The sequence below is a fragment of the Staurois parvus genome, unplaced genomic scaffold, assembly GCF_062004578.1.
Source record: "Staurois parvus isolate SC_StPar_1 unplaced genomic scaffold, SC_StPar_1.0 ptg000020l, whole genome shotgun sequence".
Classification (NCBI taxonomy): domain Eukaryota; kingdom Metazoa; phylum Chordata; class Amphibia; order Anura; family Ranidae; genus Staurois; species Staurois parvus.
Genome location: NW_028317816.1, coordinates 13,510,509 through 13,529,685, shown reverse-complemented (window position 1 = coordinate 13,529,685; position 19,177 = coordinate 13,510,509). Strand labels below are relative to the sequence as shown.

At 39.6% G+C, this 19,177-nt stretch overlaps 1 protein-coding gene across 1 annotated transcript in view; it reads right to left on the bottom strand.

Moving 5' to 3' along the window:
- Nucleotides 1-19,177, bottom strand: part of CNTNAP2 (contactin associated protein 2) — a 2,186,758-nt gene that overhangs the window by 28,327 nt on the left and 2,139,254 nt on the right. The window contains exon 22 of the mRNA XM_089687345.1: nucleotides 13,941-14,168. Coding sequence (XP_089543471.1) covers nucleotides 13,941-14,168 — 228 coding nt within the window. The remainder of the gene's footprint in view (nucleotides 1-13,940; nucleotides 14,169-19,177) is intronic.

Below are 19,177 nucleotides of genomic sequence, written 5' to 3'. Positions count from 1 at the left end.
CAGGCAAGTACCGTTCTCCTGGCAACTGCCATACCCAGATACATCCATCAGATTGCCAGACAGAGAAGCATGATTCATCAGTACTAGAGTCCAGGGGCGGTGTGTTTTACACCACTGCATCCGACGCTTTGCATTGAACTTGGTGATGTAAGGCTCGGATGCAGCTGCTCAGCCATGGAAACCCATTCCATGAAGCTCTCTACGCACTGTTGCTGCGCTAATCTGAAGGTCGCACAAAGTTAGCAGGTCTTTAGCTATTGACTCTGCAGACAGTTGCGGACTTCTCCGCACTATGCGCTTTAGCATGCGCTGACCCCACTCTGTCATGTTATGTGGCCTACCACTTGGTGCCTGTGTTTCTGTTGTTTCCAGTTGCTTCCACTTTATTATAGTACCACTAACAGTTGACTGTGGAATATTTAGTAGCAAGAAAATTTCACAGATGGACTTATTGCAGAGGTGACAACCTATCATGGTACCACGCTTGGATTCAATGAGCTCCTGAGAGCGACCCATTCTTTCACAAATGTTTGTAGAAGCAGTCTGCATGTCTATGTGCTTGATTGTATACACCTGTGGCCATGGAAGTCATTGGAACACCTGAATCCAATGATTTGGAGGAGTGTCCCAATACTTTTGGCAATATAGTGTAGGACCATGGTCACAATTAAAACTAGAACCTGTGCTGTGGAAAATACAAGTAAGCAATACTAATCAATGAGAAAAATTCCCTGACAAGTTCTCTGGTCATCTCCTTTTACATGAAAGTGTATATATAGGAAAAATTTATTTTTTTTCTATAATGGGATAAAGTAGGTAAAGGGGTAAATCCCCTACCAGGAAACGTTTGCTATCAGCTGTTGTGGAGATTTCCTTTTATTTCTTGTCTTACAGACCCAAGAGAAAGCGAGAAATCTCTTGAAAGTGAGGTGATCGTCCTTGTTAGTTTTCCTAGGAAGAGAAGTCCCCACTTGAAGATTACCCCATCAACTCTTGTTCTGATGAAACTGTAAAATTTTGAATTTGAAATCTCCTTCTGTCTCATTGATAATAGTCACCAGGACCATTACAGAGAATAAATCTACCAAGCGGGAACAGAAACTGCAGTTTTTACAAAGCAGGATTGTTTTCATCATTCTATAAATTTACAGCCAAGTTTTTGTGATACTGAGATGCTAATCACTTTTTCATATCATCTTTGTTTCAAGAGTGTGAAATTCAAGTGGGCTGTGAAGCAAAAAACAAAGAAAGGCAGGTGTTGGATGAGCAGCTACGGTTTACGAAGCAGAAAAAGAGTGAAAAAGACATGCTAATAAGTGAAAATGAGCACTAATTTATAATGCTTCTTTACTCTCTGTCATAATGAACCCTATTAATACTTTGCTGTATCTTGGATACTGAATGTTAGCAAAGCCAGGCATAGGCGGGTCAAATCCCAGCTGGTTCAGCAGGGACTGGCCAAGATTTGATCATCTATGGGCAGGCTTTTTTTTCCACCATGGGTGACAAATTGCATAATATATAGCCTGCATTATTAGGACAATTAAATAAGGTCAGTCATTTTAGAGGCATAGTCCACCATTTGTAAACATAAAAAAATCCATTCAAATTAAAAACATACATTTTGTGCAACTTACAAAGGAGAGATGGAAGCACACACTGAAAGCTGGTCAATTTTAACCCCTTCATGCCAAAGGGTAAAACAAATCTAAATGCCTAAGCAGGGGTGGACTGACCATTTGGAAACTCGGGCACTGCCCGAGGGCCCGAGGTCAGTAGGGGGCCCCATGAGATGCCCCTGGTACCTTTTTCATAGCCTTTTTTGAGTTTGGGCAAGGACACAGGGGCCCCATGATCCCCTATTACCCGGGGGCCCGATGAGTTGTCAGTCTCCTGTTTCATAGCTGATCCTAGTTCTGAGTGAAATCTGTATGCCTTATCTTTTAATATGAACAATATTTCTCTATCCCTGTCTTGATGTGTGACTAGTGGACTTCATAGTTCTGACCCAACTTCTTATCTGATTTATCCCTTGACACTGCTGTCAACCAGATGACCTAATCCTTGACTATTGTCTATCTTTACTGTCTTCCTTTTAGGCATTGACCTTGGCCCTTGTAGATACTGTTAGCTTTAACATAAAAAATTGAGGGAACCAAGAGTACTACATAATCAAATAAACCTTTGTCTAAGCACAATTTTGCAATGTTGACATGTGTTAGTAAAATCGTACATATCATCACAACTACTTTGTAGATCCAGGTGAATTATACCTTGTTTTTTTCCAGACAAATTGGGCTTTCATTTGGTGGTAAATGGTAATGGATATCTCCTGATTTTTTTTTTATTATCAAAGGAAAACTGGCCCAAAATAGTAAACAAAAATATTTTTTTTATTTAGCTGTGTGTTTCTTGTTACTACCATAACCTACCACCAAAGAACACCCCAAAATAAATTATCCAGCTCTTGACAATCACATAGATACCATATATATGTATGTTATTTGTTGTTTGTACCCATAGTACAGCCCAGAAACAATAGTGTGCATATTGTTTTTGTCTTTTTTTTATTTTTTTTTTACCTAATACACACTGACACTAACATTGACACTGATACCATTTTTTTTAAAATCCTGACCTTTGACCCTGACCTTGACCCAAACACTAACCCTGGCACTGAACTAGATCAAACCTCGATCTATGTATTTTTTTCTTTATTTTTTCTTTTCTTTTTTAATATTTATTTATGTTTTTTTTTTCTTTACAAACATTGTTTTCCCCTCTATGCCAGGAGTTAGAGCCTGGAACAGTGCTAGGTGTTCGATTGGGGTTCAATAAATTATGTGCATTTATTACATTTTTGCATTGAAGGCTGCAGAGCATATTCACCATGATCAGTTATTTTTGGGTGCAATGCACAGACTCTTGCATAGTCCACATCTCATACGAAGGTGTGGACCTACTGTTATAGGGTTGGAGGAGGTAAACAGTAAAACTACCAGTGTGGTGATGCCACTGCACTTGTGCCGATGTGATCTATGAATCACTTATTAAGTGACTGTAATATAAAACCAACACCATGTCTCCATTTAGGTGTTTCTTGACAATAACTGAATGACTAGTTATATGATGAAGATCTAACTATGTCTACCAATGTTTCAGAAGATTTCTCTCTCTGGCTATATGCAGGTATCAAACACTTCTTTTCTCTAGTCACATCATGTTGTATAGCAACAGCATTTGACGAATGACACGTTGAACAAAATGAATGCAATTATACAGCATGCAGATGTGCCAGATTGCTATGAATAGAATTACTAAGCTGCACCATTAGCTAATGTTTAATAATCACACAAGCCTTATTTATGGGAATACATTTAAAGCTCAATATGCATGAAATGACCCTTTTTCTGATAGGACAAAATATCAGATATTTGCATTTTAGTAAAAAAAAAAAAAAATCCTACCTTTACAGTTTATTTCCTTCTGACCTGGGAGAAATTTTGTAACTTGTTTTTCTGGGAGACATACAGTATTTCTGGTCTTATCTTTATAATTTACTGCATAGTTTTCACGTATTGGTAAATTAACAGACTGCTATTAAAGCGTATATAAGCCCAAAAAATAAAATTTGAATATATTGCAGTTTATTAGTCCTTAGATATGTTGGCTGCATTAGTTTTTATTTTTTCCCCCCTTTTATTTACACTTGGTAATCCAGCAAATAGAGAAGAACTTTGGGTTCTGACCTAAGTAGAGTTCATTCCTAACTTTGCCTCCTCAACGTTCCGTGAACGGGTGAACTAAATGGGATGTATTCTGGCTCACCCACTGGACGTGTTACAATGTGCCACTGATGTCCTAGCAACCACTGACACATGTTAACAAGACCCTTTATAGGTATACAAAAGCGTGGAGATAGTGGCTGACAAATATGGCCATGTGGGGAACAGACCCTGTCTTTATCAACATTGGCAAGGTATCTTCTTCATGTTGAAGGCATGTGGCCTAGTATGGTTCTCCGCCTTTCCAGGCAAGCCAAATTGCATGCTCAGATGAGAATTTGGTATGGATATTGGAAGGACCTCCACAGCAGTCCATTCATTTAAATTTTTAAGGGACCTCACAGTTTTATGTATGTATGTATGTATGTATGTATTTATTATGTGTGTGTGTGTGTGTGTGTGTGTGGGGGGGGGGGGGTTCCACCATAAAAGCCATGACAGATCCTCATCAAAACTAAGCATTCTGGTTTAAATTTTGGGTTGTCCTACAATTTTTTGCTGCATGATGTACTACAGTGAAAGTGCCATTTTTGAAATGATTAAACAAAGATGCCAGTAATTTATTTTTCCCTGCAGGCTTTTTTTTTTGTAACAAACCCTCCTCCAAAAGCTGATTACAGGACCCAGGTCCTTTACTCTTAAGGACCTAATATGTATTTTGGAGGGGTCCCCTTAAAAATAAAACAAACAAAAAAAGACAAGCTACCAGGGAAATGTAATTTACTGGCAATTTAAATGTAATTTTTGTTTCATTGTAAATGTCATTTTTGCTGTAGTACATTGTAATCATTGTACAGGTATGCACTTCATGAGCAGAGTTAGGGAATCCCCGAGCATGTTATGTAAAGGACATTCTTAAAATCACTGCTCTCTGCTAAAAGGTGTTGTTTTCTTCTGCATTTTTTCTCATTGGTACACATTCCGCATTACAGTGCCCAGTCCTCATGCTGTTTGACAATTACTTGGTTATTAGCTTCAAAAATGGCCAGAACTGATTTGAAAAATTCAGCTCCTATTCACATCATCGGGGTTTGGATTAACCGAACTTCAGCACAGTTTGGCGAACCTCCCACAGACTGAACCCAGGTACATTTTGCTCATTCCTACCTGTGAATACCACACTTTAGGGTCTATTTAGGTAACATTTGTTGCATGAATGAGAGACTAATGCCTGTATCATCAGTTCCATCTAGCGGCCAAAACACAGTATAGTTGTCTGGAAGGCATCAATGAGCAAACTATACTACATTTTGGCCACTAGATGGAGCTGATGGTGCAGGAATTAATCTCTTAGAGAAACAGTGAGATATTGTTCAGCTTACACCAGGGGTGGGCAACCTTAAAACGCTATTAAAGGTTTTTTTTTTAAATAACAAACATGTCATACCTTCTGTGTATGTAGTGGATCCTCCTCTTCCCCCGCAGGATCTCCTGGCTCCTCCTTTCTGTCGGGTGACCCCACAGCAAGCAGCTTGCTATGGGGGCACCCGCTGCTCCATGTGTCCATTCACACACGGAGCCGCGGCTTGGCCCAGCCTCTTCTCTCTCCTCATTGGCTGACTGGTTGTGATTGACAGCAAAAGGAGCCAATAGCTCCCTTTGCTGTCTCAGCCAATGAGGAGGTAGAGACCTGAGACAGCCGAGGCTGTTGTGCACATCACTGGATCTCGATGGGGCTCAGGTAAGTATTGAGGGGGCTGGGGGCACTGCTGCATAAAGGTTTTTCACATTCATGCATAAAATGCATGAAGGTAAAAAACCTTGAGCCTTTGCAATCGCTTTAAAGAGGTGGAGATCTATGTTAACTACATGGGAGAATACAAAGATCACCAAGCACAGTATTACCCAGCGCTGCCTCCTCAGACCTAATTTAAACATTTAATTACCATACTACGACAACCATGGGTTTAAACCAGATGGTGAGAAGGCAACATATCTCCTCTTCACAACCTGTCAAACACACTGGGATCGCTTTTTAGAGAAGCAGCAGTGGCTGCTACACTTGTGAACAAGCCCTTAGTTTAATTCGGCAATGGCACCCTCAGGGCTCATTCATGTGCAAAGTTGGGGGGGTTCTAAAATCCTGAGGTTGAGTTGCAGTTTTACCACACCTAATCCCTACCCTCTTTAGCTGCTGAGGCAGCAGCCAAAGATGTACACATGCCAAAGCAAGAATTAAACCCTCTGTTGCTTTTGGTGGGTGTTACCGCCTGCCAATCGCGACCCATTCAGGTAAATGGAGCCACTCAGCATACGCCTGGCAACTGTATACTTCTGCAGGGTCCAAGAGGTTAAAGCAGGTGGTAAGAAAGCAACACATCACTGCCTGCTTTAACCTCTTCTTTTCTGTACTGCACAAGGTTGCTGGGCACTTGCAGAGCGGTCTCATTCACTGGAATGGGTCATGCTGGACAGATACTATACCTATCAACCATGACAGGGTGTATATCTCCTGCTGTGACATGTGTACACCCCTGGCCCCTGCAGCTAAAAGGGGTGCGGTTGGGGAGAGGGTAGTAAAAACACTCCTTAACTATGAGGTTTTACCGCCCCCTAAACTGCATATATAAATAAACCCTTACTGTTCTGAGCCCCGTATAAGGCTGCTTTCACATGGATGTGCTGCAGTTTACCCACACCACGTGTGCAGCGCCATACATCTGTGACTTTCCTGGGTTAGCTGCACTTTGCCGTAGACTTCTATTATATCCTGCAGGTGTAGTGCACTTTCTTGCATTCAGGAGTTTTGTTGTGCTTTCAAAAAGTACACCAAACCTGCAAGATATAAAAGAAGTCTATGGTTAAGTGCAACAAACCTGAGAGAAACTGCAGGTACACTGCACTGCACCCGTGGTGTGGGTAAACCACAGCACATCAATGTGAAAGCAGCCCTATAGTATAATGCCCAGTGTATGGCTTCACACTGACCTGAAGATCTCTTCTTTCCTGCTGCTGGCACCACTCTGGAGACTGGGATAAGCCGGGATAAGAGGTGGAGTGCAGTTGGTATGACTCCGCATGGGACAGGAGCCAGCACTACAGAGGAGGCATCGGCTTATGCAGCTCTTGCTCCCTACTACAGCTCCAACTTTACATGTAGTCCCCCTGCATTGCACTCTGTTCGATGCTCTAGGATGGCGGGTCAGCAAGCCCAGACCATGATCTACCAGTCACCTGATCACAATCATTTGGTAAATCAAGATCTACAGGTTACACAAATGCTTCTGACATTCATGAAACTAATGTTTTATAAATCAACCTCTATCGATCCTTTTAAGTCTACTCTTCTTTCTTCACTCTCTTCAATCTATAAAAGCATGTATGGTTGTCACACAGGCTGGTCTTTTACCGGCAGAAGAAACCACAGCATACAGCAGGTGACCAGGCATCTGGCATTGCCAGAATTCCAGTCATTCTAATTATTTATTTTTTTCTGTTTCTAAGCTTTAATAATGCAGAGATTCTATCACTAGACCCTCCTTAAATTATAATGAACTGAGTACCTTTGTGAATTTCTGCAACCTCTGAGCAGCAAAGGATTTTTGATGCATTTAGGATGAATGGAGAGAGCTTCTCACATGGCAGAGTGTTTCCTGCCAATACTGTGACTGTGTCATGTCAACCCTCCATTTAAGACACACTTGCGGCAGGCAATAAATCCTGGGTATAGTATTTCTGTGGAGTCAGCAGGGGGTCGATATAAAACCTATTGAAAAGCTATTCCTTCTGTCTTTAATTTCATGCTCAGCCAGTATCCGATCACTTGCTGGCTTGAGATCACAGCACAACTGTTCTATGCAATGACTACAACATATTGTTTGATTTCTAAATGGGTATCTCCATCAGCAATTCTATTAAGGCATAAAGGAATTATACATTTTACAGTTTCCCATGTATGGAAATCACCATCTTTCATTTTGGTATGGGTTAAGTATGTTAACTACACTGAGGCCAATCATATACAAACTGAGATATGCAAGAAATGCATCATTCTAGAGCATTGTTGGTCACAGTCTAGAATGACTTGCAACCATCCGGGATTGTATTAGTGTATGTATAACTAGGATAGATACAGTATGTAGAGTTAAAACCTTGTCCAGTAATTATTAGTTTGTCTGTGTAACATTGGGAAAATGTTACTTTATATTCCGTCCTGGAGACAAAACAGGAAGTGAGAGGAAATTCTCCTCTTAGACAATTGTCCTTGGAAAAGGTTTCCCCATTGGAAGATTTCCCCTACACTCACTTTCCCTGTAGGTGACAAGAGTCACTAATATAGTGGTGAATATCCTCAGTCTCTTGGGATACAGACAATAATAACAAAATTGACAGATTGTTTAACCCTTCCTCAATCTTTCCAAAAATAAAAAAAAATGTTTTGCCTAGATATACACATTAACTCCTTAGTGAGTATGCACACTTCTTTCAAAATATGGCTTTTTAAACAACTACAAGAGGGTGAAGTGGGTTTCCAGGTAGGTGACCACAAAGATGGCTTTTAAGGCCAGCAAGAGTCTCATGGTTTACAGGTTAAAGCAGTGATGAAGAGTTTAAAAACTCTTTCAATCCGTGGCATCATAAAATGTTGTGAAAAAGGTAAAAACAACATATAAAAGGATATGAATGAAGAAAACAGAGAAGTAGGGCACCTAGATCATGTCATGATTGGAATGGAGACAAAAATAGAAAAAGTAGGAAGGGGTGATGAGAAATGTGGGGAAGAAAGGGAAAAAGAGAGCATAAAGGACCACAGGCGTGCAAAGAGCAGGAGCGACACAGTGGAAGTTGGGGTTGTGGGAGGAGGAAGACCAACTGAAGGAGGACGGATTCTGTGTGGTGCTCAGAAAGTACCTGCGTGAAACTTAGAGGAACTCTCGGGGAAATTGATAATAGTCTATCCATGGGAACCAGATTTTGAGGAAAGTTTTTGGACATCATTCAGGGTGGTCATCATCCGTTCCTGTATCTTAGTATCTTTACTACTCAATGGCTCTACTAAGTGTACCCTTTAATGGTATATTTTATATAACTTTCTTATATGTTATGCCCAGAACTAAAAAATATACATATTTAAAGCGTTAAGTAAAAATTAACTATTTCATTTGAAGCAGATGATTAATTTAGTTTCATAGACTTCATGTCTTAAGAGATGAAATGTGTAGGGTGGGACTCATGGTTTACAGGTTAAAGTGGTGAGGTAAGATCAAAAGCTCTCAGGGAGCTTGCAATTGGTAGCATGAGTAAACTTTGTGAAAAAGGGAAAAACAACATATGCAAAGGATATGAATGAAGAAAACAGAGCAGAAGGACACTTATACCATTTTATGATTGAAATGGAGACAAAGACAGAAAAAGTAGAGAGATGAGGAGAAATGAGGAGAAATGAGGAGGAGAGAGGGAAAAAGAGAGGATAAAGGACCACAGATGTGAGAGAGGCATGGTGGAGGTTGCGGTTATGGGAGGAGAAAGCCCAGCTGAAGGAGCATGGATTCTGTGTGGTGCTCACAAAATACCTGAGCAAAAAGAAGAGGAGCTCTCTAGCAAGTTGAAAAAGTCTATCAAAGGGAACTAGCTCTTGAAGAAGGTTGTTTGGGCATCAGTGAGGGGTGGGCATCATTCTTTCTTGTATCATGGTACCCATGATCCTCTGTTTGACTTCCACAAAGTATACTGCCATGTCTTAGTCTGCTGCATGGCCAGAAATATAAAGGACAGGAGCAGGGGCAGACTGACCATTTGGAAACTCGGGCACTGTCCGAGGGTCAGTAGGGGGCCCCATAAGATGCCCCTGGTACCTTTTTCATAGGCTTTTTTGAGTTTGGGCAAGGACACAGGGGCCCCATGATCCCCTATTGCCCGGGGGCCCCATGAGTTATCAGTCCACCCCTGGACAGGAGCCTACATTTATATCTAGTCAATGAGGTATAGATCTATATAGTAGGGCTTTCCAGGAGTTCTTGGAAAGAAAGGCAATTGTAGACCCTAATCAACTGTTTCTATGTGAAGGAGCCCCCCCCAAGAAAAATTGGTGAAGCATAATAGGATCAGAAGCCAAAAAGAGTAGCTTTTAGGGGCTTTCACCTAGATTAAAGTGTTAGATTAACATTTAGCTGCTGCTATCCAGATTTGGTTCCACACTGGAAGGTTCAGTGTTTCCTCAATATCTGATTCCCATTTTATCATGTATGAAAGCTTTTTGCAATTAGATGGGAAAATTAATGTGAGATAGAGTTGGGAAATTAAACCTGTGAGGGCAGGGTCTTGGACGCAGCAATTGCCATAAAAATTAGAGAATGGAGGTGGTGGCACCAACTTTGGTGAGTGTAAAGATGAAATGGTAGATGCGGAGATAGTAAAAGGTTTCTGTCAGTGGCATTTACCATTTGTGGTATACGTATTAGAGGGATTTAATACCATCTATAGTAAGCAAGTTATATAAAAATTGTACTCCTTTAAACGTCCCACATATAGGTGTAGCCTGCAGCACATTTTACAACAGGTTGGATAATATTTGTAAGACAAGCAGTTGCTCTCACAAAAAGCTTTTTGTGCTTTTACATTGCTTGAAGACACAACAATGGTATAGGGGCAAATGCCAGAGACTGGAGGGTGATAGATGCTTTTTCAAAATTGGAAGCCATATATATAGGGATACAATATAGGGATACACAACACCTTCATTAAAATTCTATCATGTATTAGTTCAGATATCCAGGGTATTCTGTGGACACCAAATCATTTTTGTTAGATTTAATGCATAGGATTTGTACAGGTTCTGAGACTGACATATCTCTCACAGGTGAGATGGTGAAGAGCAGACATCTGCTAATTATCTCACCTAGTCACAGGCAGCCAGCTCCTGCATAAATCATATGTGTCCTTGATTGCAGGGACAAAATGCATACACATCCCAAATATGTCACAAGGTGACCTCAAGCTACAATGCTGCTTGAGATCTATTAAAACCATAGTGGAAACAATGCATTTGTAGAAACCTCCAAGTACATAACAGATAATACAAAGAACAGCTTTAGCTTCTCTCTAATATAATGATGTCCGTGTTATTTTTTTACATTATTTTGAAGAGAAACACAGTGACATTATGGAAACACTGAGGATAATTGATCAAATATCTATACTAAATATCCCTACCCTTTAATAGTATATTTTTTTATAATTATGTTCTATTTATGCTCCGGACTAAAAACGTTTAAATACTATTTAATATGTTACATAAATATGGACTATTGCATATGAGGCAGCTGATTATTTTAGTGACATCTAAGATGTGAAAAGAGTAGGGTGGGACCTGTTTGACGTCATCGCGCTGATCATGTGTTGCGGCTTGGTGCTCTGGGACACTCATGGTGGTTCACACTGTAAGAATCCGGGGTTGACTGCTGAGGATTATACACATGAGAGCACAAATAGTACTGTCTATGCATTTATTCAAATATATTTTTTTAGTGGGATGAGTTTTTTTAGCTGTTTTTATTATAGTTTATTTACAGTATAAAGTGTCTTTGTTTTCATTAAGCGTACTGCACTTTATATGGAAAGTTGAGAGCCTATTGGTTGGGATTATCAGAAGTTTATGTTGTTTCTTCTGAGAGAAAGGAGACCTTGACCAGCCTATAATTTGGAGGTCAAGTAGGTTTGCTGAGTGTTTGTCCAGGAAGTGGAGGGTTGACATTAAACAATGTTTCCATGTGCACATTTTGGAGGCGACACCTATAATACAAAGAATCTGAGTCTTACAACTTACTTTGGTGATTTGCAAAATCTGGAAAAGATGCATAGGGCCGTTTATTGTAAATTGTTGTGTTCTATTGGTTTTACATTTATATTTGAATGTGTTGTATGGCATTTTTCCCATTTACAAGATTTAGTATAGTGCTACCTTATCAACTGACAATTTAATTTAGTTTAATATTTGAAGATATGCAGCTCACAGCTGAGTATATATTTATTTGCTTGCTCCTCATTGGGGCTTTATAGAATAATGGAAACATGACATGATAAGAGGGATGATGGAAGGAACATAAGTGATATTTCTGTGTATAAAAACTCTGGCATCTAGGGTGTGAATTTACATTTGTGTATGCACTATTAGGGGACACCACATTTAGGTATTCATATAAAAATTACTGTCTTCTGTTTGAAAACTGAAAGGGTAGTATGAGGTAGGGGAGCAATATTGCTATTGCTTGGCATAAAAATATTATTTTGCTAAACATTTTTTTTTATTATTATTATTATTACTTTTATTATTAATGGAAATAAAGTAATATTTGAAGCCCTGTGAAGTGGCTCTAAGCCTGTTTTTCTTTCTGAATAGATAATATTGAAATTCAGTTCCGTCTATTTGCTTGTTTTAAATAAAATCTGCACAGTAAGACCATTCAGTACTCAGACTGCTGTGAAGGTTCTTCATTATAGACTGCTTCCAAAGAATCCCAATAAATAGATGGACAAATAATATGAAATATTTAGCTGTACAGAATACCTTTTAGTTAAACATGGCTATTAGTGGCTGTAGGTCACAAGTATACATAAAAATACTCTTGTAGAAAGAAGCCATTCTGTAACAAATCTCACTACCCAGTCAATCACTGTTCAAGAATATAAAAATCAAATCACAACGAGTTAATTTACTGTGCCTAATTAACAAAGAAAATGGCTATGTTGGCAGCCTGCCAAAAAGGAAACATTCGCTTTCTCCTGCCAAGGCATTATAAACGGAAAGTTCTTTTTTCTTTATGGAGAAATTAACTCCTTTAAATGATATATCAAGTAAAATGTGGTATATTTAACTGTTAAATCAGTTTACAGTCTGAAATTAAGACATTAAATGTAGGTCAATATCTTATTTACACGCTGGCAGCAAATTTAGTAGTTAATGCTTGGAATCAGCATCAAGACAGTGTAGAGAAAGACTGTTCCTACATGTATCAGGGGGAGCAGTCTCCCTTTTGTACCCAAATCCCACTGTTCCTTTTTTAGCCGACGATCCTTCTTTTAGGTTTGATGCATAGATATACCAAAGAAACCTACCATTACACTAACAGCTGTGTTCATGTTTGTGTCAAATTTTACTCTATACATGAAATTAGTTTGTCATTGGTTTTCAAAGGCTGGTATAAAGAAAAAATAGTGATGACACACATCAGTTCATTTAGATTTTTCTGATTTTCTAACTCGCTCTAGGAATAATGATGGAAAGTGGCCTCTCTGGGATATATGAAAAAAAAATAAAGTAAAATGGGGTTATGGCAAGCGTGGGACATTTTTTTAAATAGAAATGGTTTTAAATTCATTGTATTTACATTTTATGAAGCTGGTGATATTTTTTTAAAGTTTTGTATATTTATTTTTTTAATTTTAAGTATACACTCTTTGTTATACAAATAAAGATGCTATACATGAAAAAGGATTCTTAGAGCACCACGAGTTATCTAAGAAAGGAACATAGTAGCTATTTGCCTTTTAATTTTTAGTCCTAGTCAGGGGCGGACTAACAATTCATGGGGCCCCTGGGCAATAGGGGATCATGGGGCCCCTGTGTCCTTGCCCAAACTCAAAAAAGCCTATGAAAAACTTACCAGTGGCATCTCATGGGGCCCCCTACTGACCCCATGCCCTCAGGCAGTGCCTGAGTTTCCAAATGGTCAGTCTGCCCCTGGTCCTAGTCATATTAAAGAAAGAAAATGAATATGCATACAAATATAGAACATAAATATACTGCACATTCCTTGTAAACTTTTTACCCCCCCCCCAAAAAAAAAATACTCCATAAGAGACTGGTAACACTACTTGCCTTGCCAGCCTTAGGAACAGACAAAAAACCAACATATACCTGTCCTTAGATGGCAATTAATGTACTCTGATTTTTAAAAATAAAGAATTAAATTTTCAAAATGCAAATTAGTAAATTATCTTTTCACATATAAAAATAGGCTACTGTATTAATAATAGCTTGTACTAACAGCAGCTCTTGTACTAATGTGCTGAATGTTTAGAAAGGTCCCTGTCATTCTCTAAGCCTTGATTTTACTTTTGTACTCAGTGCACTACCAAGCCTTTTAACATCTAAATCCAAAATGTTGACATAGAATTTTTCCCAAAGGAAACAAAATAATCAGAGCTTATAGTTACCTGGGTTTATATGCCAAGGATTATTAACTGATTCCATTTGTGGGATAGTAAGAGGGGATGCACCACAGTTCGATTCCACTAGTTCTCCCACGACTTGCACCTGGGAATTATTTCTCGATCTTAAGGCCAATTTCAACGGTGCGATAAGGTTGAACTGAACTCTAGAAAGGCATCCACTGAAGCCTGGGGTATTGTATGATTGGATCTCCTGGTCTATCGTGCCAGTCTCTGGAGACAAAGAACAAAATTGTTTTGTCAGCAAACAATTGCACTTAGAGGATCTACAAAAAAAGCCAGCTCACAAGTGGTCTGTCTTGTCTGGCATAAGGAGCGCATTCAGCTACATTATCCGCACTGCAGTGCTGATCAATATCTGCTGTTCAAGAACAAGGTTCAGATAAAGGTATAATTGGCAGGCACCTAAATAACAACAACCATACATCACATCTGTCAGCACTTGTTGAACACAGCTTCTGCGTCCATGATGGTAAACTGCTCACTTGGCAAATGCACATCTTATTCAGCATTGAGTTCCAGTATACAAGTATTTAGTTTTAATCAGTTCTTTACACAGTGGGGTTTAAAGTCTGAGCATATAAAGTAGAACACTCCAAGCCTCTGTTCTTGATCAAACCAGATGAAGTTTTATGAATTATTCTGGTACCACCATTTACTCAATAAATGACTTACTCAGGTGCAGATATAATCTCATATCTGATGATTTAGCAGAGAGGTAGATTAGGAACTACAGTTCACAGGCCTACCTGCTGTAGAAAAGAAATAAAAAGGGTGATGCTTGTACCAAACAATGAGGTGTTGCTTGTATGTGTTTCCTCCAACATAAGAAAAATGACACATGAAATATGGTTTCTATACCAACAATTCTAAGTTCCTTTGTTTTTTTTTCCAAATAATATACATATTGTACATAGGCATTTGGGCTATATTTTATGCTATTTGTATTACAATAACAGAGTTGTTGCTAGTGACAGGGAACAGTTTACAACAGTGACTCTGTAAAGCCATGGTCCCTAAAATGTGTCCCGCAGGCTGGATGCAGCCCTCTACTTGACTGACCCTATTCCCATTACTTCCACTGACACCAATAATGGAGTACTGTTCTTCTTAATGACACAAATGATAGGGTATTATTCCTCCCATTAACACCAATGATGAGGTGCTATTCCTCCAACTGGTATCAACAATGGGGCACTATTGCACCCACTGATATCAAGATGGGGAATTATTCCTTCCACGGGCACCAAAGATGGGGCACTATTCCACCCACTGACACCAACATTAGGGAATTATTCCTCCCAATGGCATCAAAATTGGGGCAATAATCTTCCCACTGGCACCAGTGATGGAAAACTATTACTGTTCCTCTTATTGACACCAAAGATGGGGTAATATTCCTCCCATTAACATCAATGATGAGGTGCTATTCCACCCACTGACACCACCAATGGGGGGCTGTTCCTCCTACTGGCACCAATGATGGGGTACTACTCCTTTCACTGGCACCAATGATGGGAAGTTATTTCTCTCATTAACACCAATGATAGATTGCTATTCCTTCAACTATCACCAACAATGGAGCACTGTTCCTGCCCTGACACCAACTATGGGGCACTATTTCTTCTACTGACACCAACAATTGATAACTATTCCTCCCACTGATGCCAACAATATGGGACCTTATTCCTCCTCTCACTAACTACTGTTATTTTTTTTACTCTTACTGTTCACCAGCACCAGGGTATTGTTTACTCCCACTGACCACTGATGCCAAGGCATTTTACACTCCACTAGCCACAGTCCAGGTCCCTTTAAGGTCTGGAGGACAGTGGCATGGCCCGTTGTTTAGAAAGCTTGAGGACCCCTGCTCTAAATTATTGAAAGCGCGTAGGAAGGTTTTCATTTCTTTGTTTAAGTTGAATTTGAAAAATTGTTGATGTTGGTTACTGCACATTATTGTACTCTGCAACATGTTACAAAATAAAGGCATTAACATGCTGAAATTGATTTACTTGCACAGTTCATCAATTTGTAAGAAAAGAATGGTAGCCCAAAGGAACAAGGCCTTTCAATTTTAATTCAGTTCACACAACGTCTAAGTGATTGCCAACCACAAGTCAATGGTAAAGTTCTTCCTTTTCCCATGCGTACACAATTAGAATGTTGTGCTGTGTTAGTCACTGGTAAAAGCAGAAAAGCTGTAGTTTAAGTGATAACATTTATTGTTTAAGTCTACAGTCAGGAAATTCTATCTAATAGAGTTTTGGACTGCATGGGGGGTGAGGATAGGGAAGGTGATAGAGCACTGGAGGTTTGTCTTTGGAGCTGAAAGTTGATAATTGCCTATTGAATTCCTGGGATTTGCCCTAGGGTGCTCAGGAAGAAAAAAAGTCACATGCAGGAACCTTGCCATGTTTACTTTCAATTTTTTAAAGAAGCGGTTAGAGCTAATAAATGTAAGGTTCACTTTTTAAATCCCTCCATCTTGCTGAAACACAGAGTAAAAAACTTGAAAAAAAAGATCTGAACAAGTAGTTACTATAGCATTTTCTTGTCACCTCTGGAGTGCTGACTCTTCCCTGTTGGCAGAAGGATCAAACCCCCCAGAAGTCATAGGAGAGATAAATATACTATCTATATTTTTTAGTTTAACGTTTACTCTGTGGGGGTGGTTTTTAAAAAGCAAACTATGCAAAGGTTTGTGTGATACAGAAAGGGCTGTGGATAAGGGGGTAACACCAGTCCGGCTGTATGGGGCCCACACCAGCAGGGGGGCCCAGGCAGCTGGGTGAATTGGACATGGGCAGAGATTGTGAGGGGCACTGCGAGGGGCAATTACTGCAACCGATCCCCTGTATGGCTCTCTCTGCAGCAGCTGAAATCCGGCTTCTTCTCCTCTCCCCCTCTCCACTGGCTTTCAGCTGCTGCAGAGAGAAATATACAGGGGATCAGTTCCAGCAATTTACCAGCCCATTCCTTTCCTGAATGAACATGAGTGATCAGTACCCATCACTCACTGTGTTCATGGTTTGTGGGGTCCTGTGAGGTTGACTGTAAGGGGCCCCGTGGTTTCTAATAGCAGCCCTGGATACATATATAGGAATATACTCTATTTTTTTCTAAATAAAAGTGTAATAAAACCACATGAACATGAAATCCTAAAGAAACCTTGTCACTAACCTAAAAACATAAAAGCATAGAAAAATCATGTATTTTAAATGCTTATTTTCAATGTTTTTCCTTTCCATAAATTACATTTAATATATTGCACTTCGCCTTTGAACTTTTAAAAAAAGATCTGTAGGGGGAACAAGTAGTAGCATTTTCTCATGATTTCTGGAGTGCTGACTCTTCTCTGTCGGCAAAAAGATCAAACTCCCCCCAGTAGTCATAGGAGAGAAATATACTATCTATATTTTTCCCTCCTACAGTTTTTTTTTTTAATGTTTACTCTGAGGGGGTGGTAATTAAAAAGCAAACTATGTAAAGATTTGTGTGATACAGATATAGGAATATACTCTATTTTTTGCTTAAATAAAAGTGTAATAAACCCACATCAATATTAAGTCCTAAAGAAACCCTGTCACTAACATAAAAATATTGCTGATAAAAGCACAGAAAAATCAAATATTTTAAATGCTTACTTTCAATGCTTTTCCTTTCCATGAATTATAGTTAATGTATTGCACTTTGCCTTTGAACTTGCTATAAAATTTGACTAGCCAGTTTCCTAGCACAGCTACCCTCCCTACTGGCACATCATAGTCGCCACTTCTTCTGAGAGTATCTAATTACTCTTTGTGCTGGCCAAGGTCCTCTGCCCATCTTTAAGCTTTAATATAGCTTCTGTGGATGGAGAAATAGGGAATACCATAGAGTGTCACTTAAGTGACAGCTTGGAGTCTGCTGGGGCTGCTGACATCATTTGCAAGATGGTCGCACCCAGTAGCAATCTTTTCAGGTATATAACATGCCATAAGTTGGTTGTAAAGGCAGATGATTTTTTTTACCGTAATGCATTCTATGCATTAATGTAAAAAACCTTCTGAGTGCAACTCCCCCCCAGCCCCACTTATACTTACCTGTGTCTGATTCTAGATCCAGCGATGTGCATGACAGCCGCTGCTCTACCGGGTCTCCCTCTCCTCATTGGCTCACACAGCAGCAGGAGCCATTCACTCTTAATGCTGTCAATCACAGCTAGTGAGCCAATGAGGAGAGAGTGGGAGGTGGGGCAGGACTGAGCCATGTTTGTGTGGGAATGGATAATGTTTTTTTACAGGAGCACAGCTCGGGAGAGAGCTTGAGTGCCCCCATAGCAAGAGGCTTGCTATTATGGACACTCGGTAGGGTGAGGAGCGAGGACTGCCAGTGGGGAACCCAAAAAAAAGGATTGGGCTGCTCTGTTTTTTTTAAATACTACTTTTAGAATCACTTTAAATACACATATAATCTTATAGGACTATCTTTGTTAAAGGATAAGTTTTCTAACATGTTACACATTATTCAGGGTGTAACATGTAACATGTTAGTGCTGCAGCTGCCTGGAAGCCTGGAAAGCATTGCACCCACGATCAGTGGATCATGGATGCTATGCAGGGCCTTTGCTGACTCTGTGGGGGAGTTTTACTAAAACTGGTGGAGCTGTGCTTCTAACTTCAGCTTGTTCAATTAAGCTTTGGCAATAAAGCCTGGAAGCTGATTGGTCTCTATGCAAAAGTGCACCTGATTTTGCACTTTAGTAAATAAACCCCAGTAAATGGAGAAATGGAGTTACTATGCCCCCCCATTCCACATATATGGTATGATTTCAATGGGACAATAGTATGGAAACTTCACACCTTCCAAATGAACTATTAGACATATGGTTGCTGCTCAAACAAGCCATTCACATTCAAGCAAAACAAAATACTAAGCACTGCTGGATGACATAAAAATTCAATAGTGTAATTACTACTAATTCATCATTGTACATTAGTTCTGTGGATAAAATAACAAAAATGCCTAATAATAATACACCTAACCAGGCAAAATGCACCAGTAATCTCAACATATGCTTTAAGAGGGAATACCTAACATTGGGGGTACCCCTCCCTAAGCACCAGTTCCTGGTGCTGAAAGGCATTGGGCTCTTCAGCATCTCTATTGACTAGAACAGAGTAGCAACAAAGAAGTGGAGGATTTGGGTGTTTCCTGTGACAACCTATAATAGTGTGAAT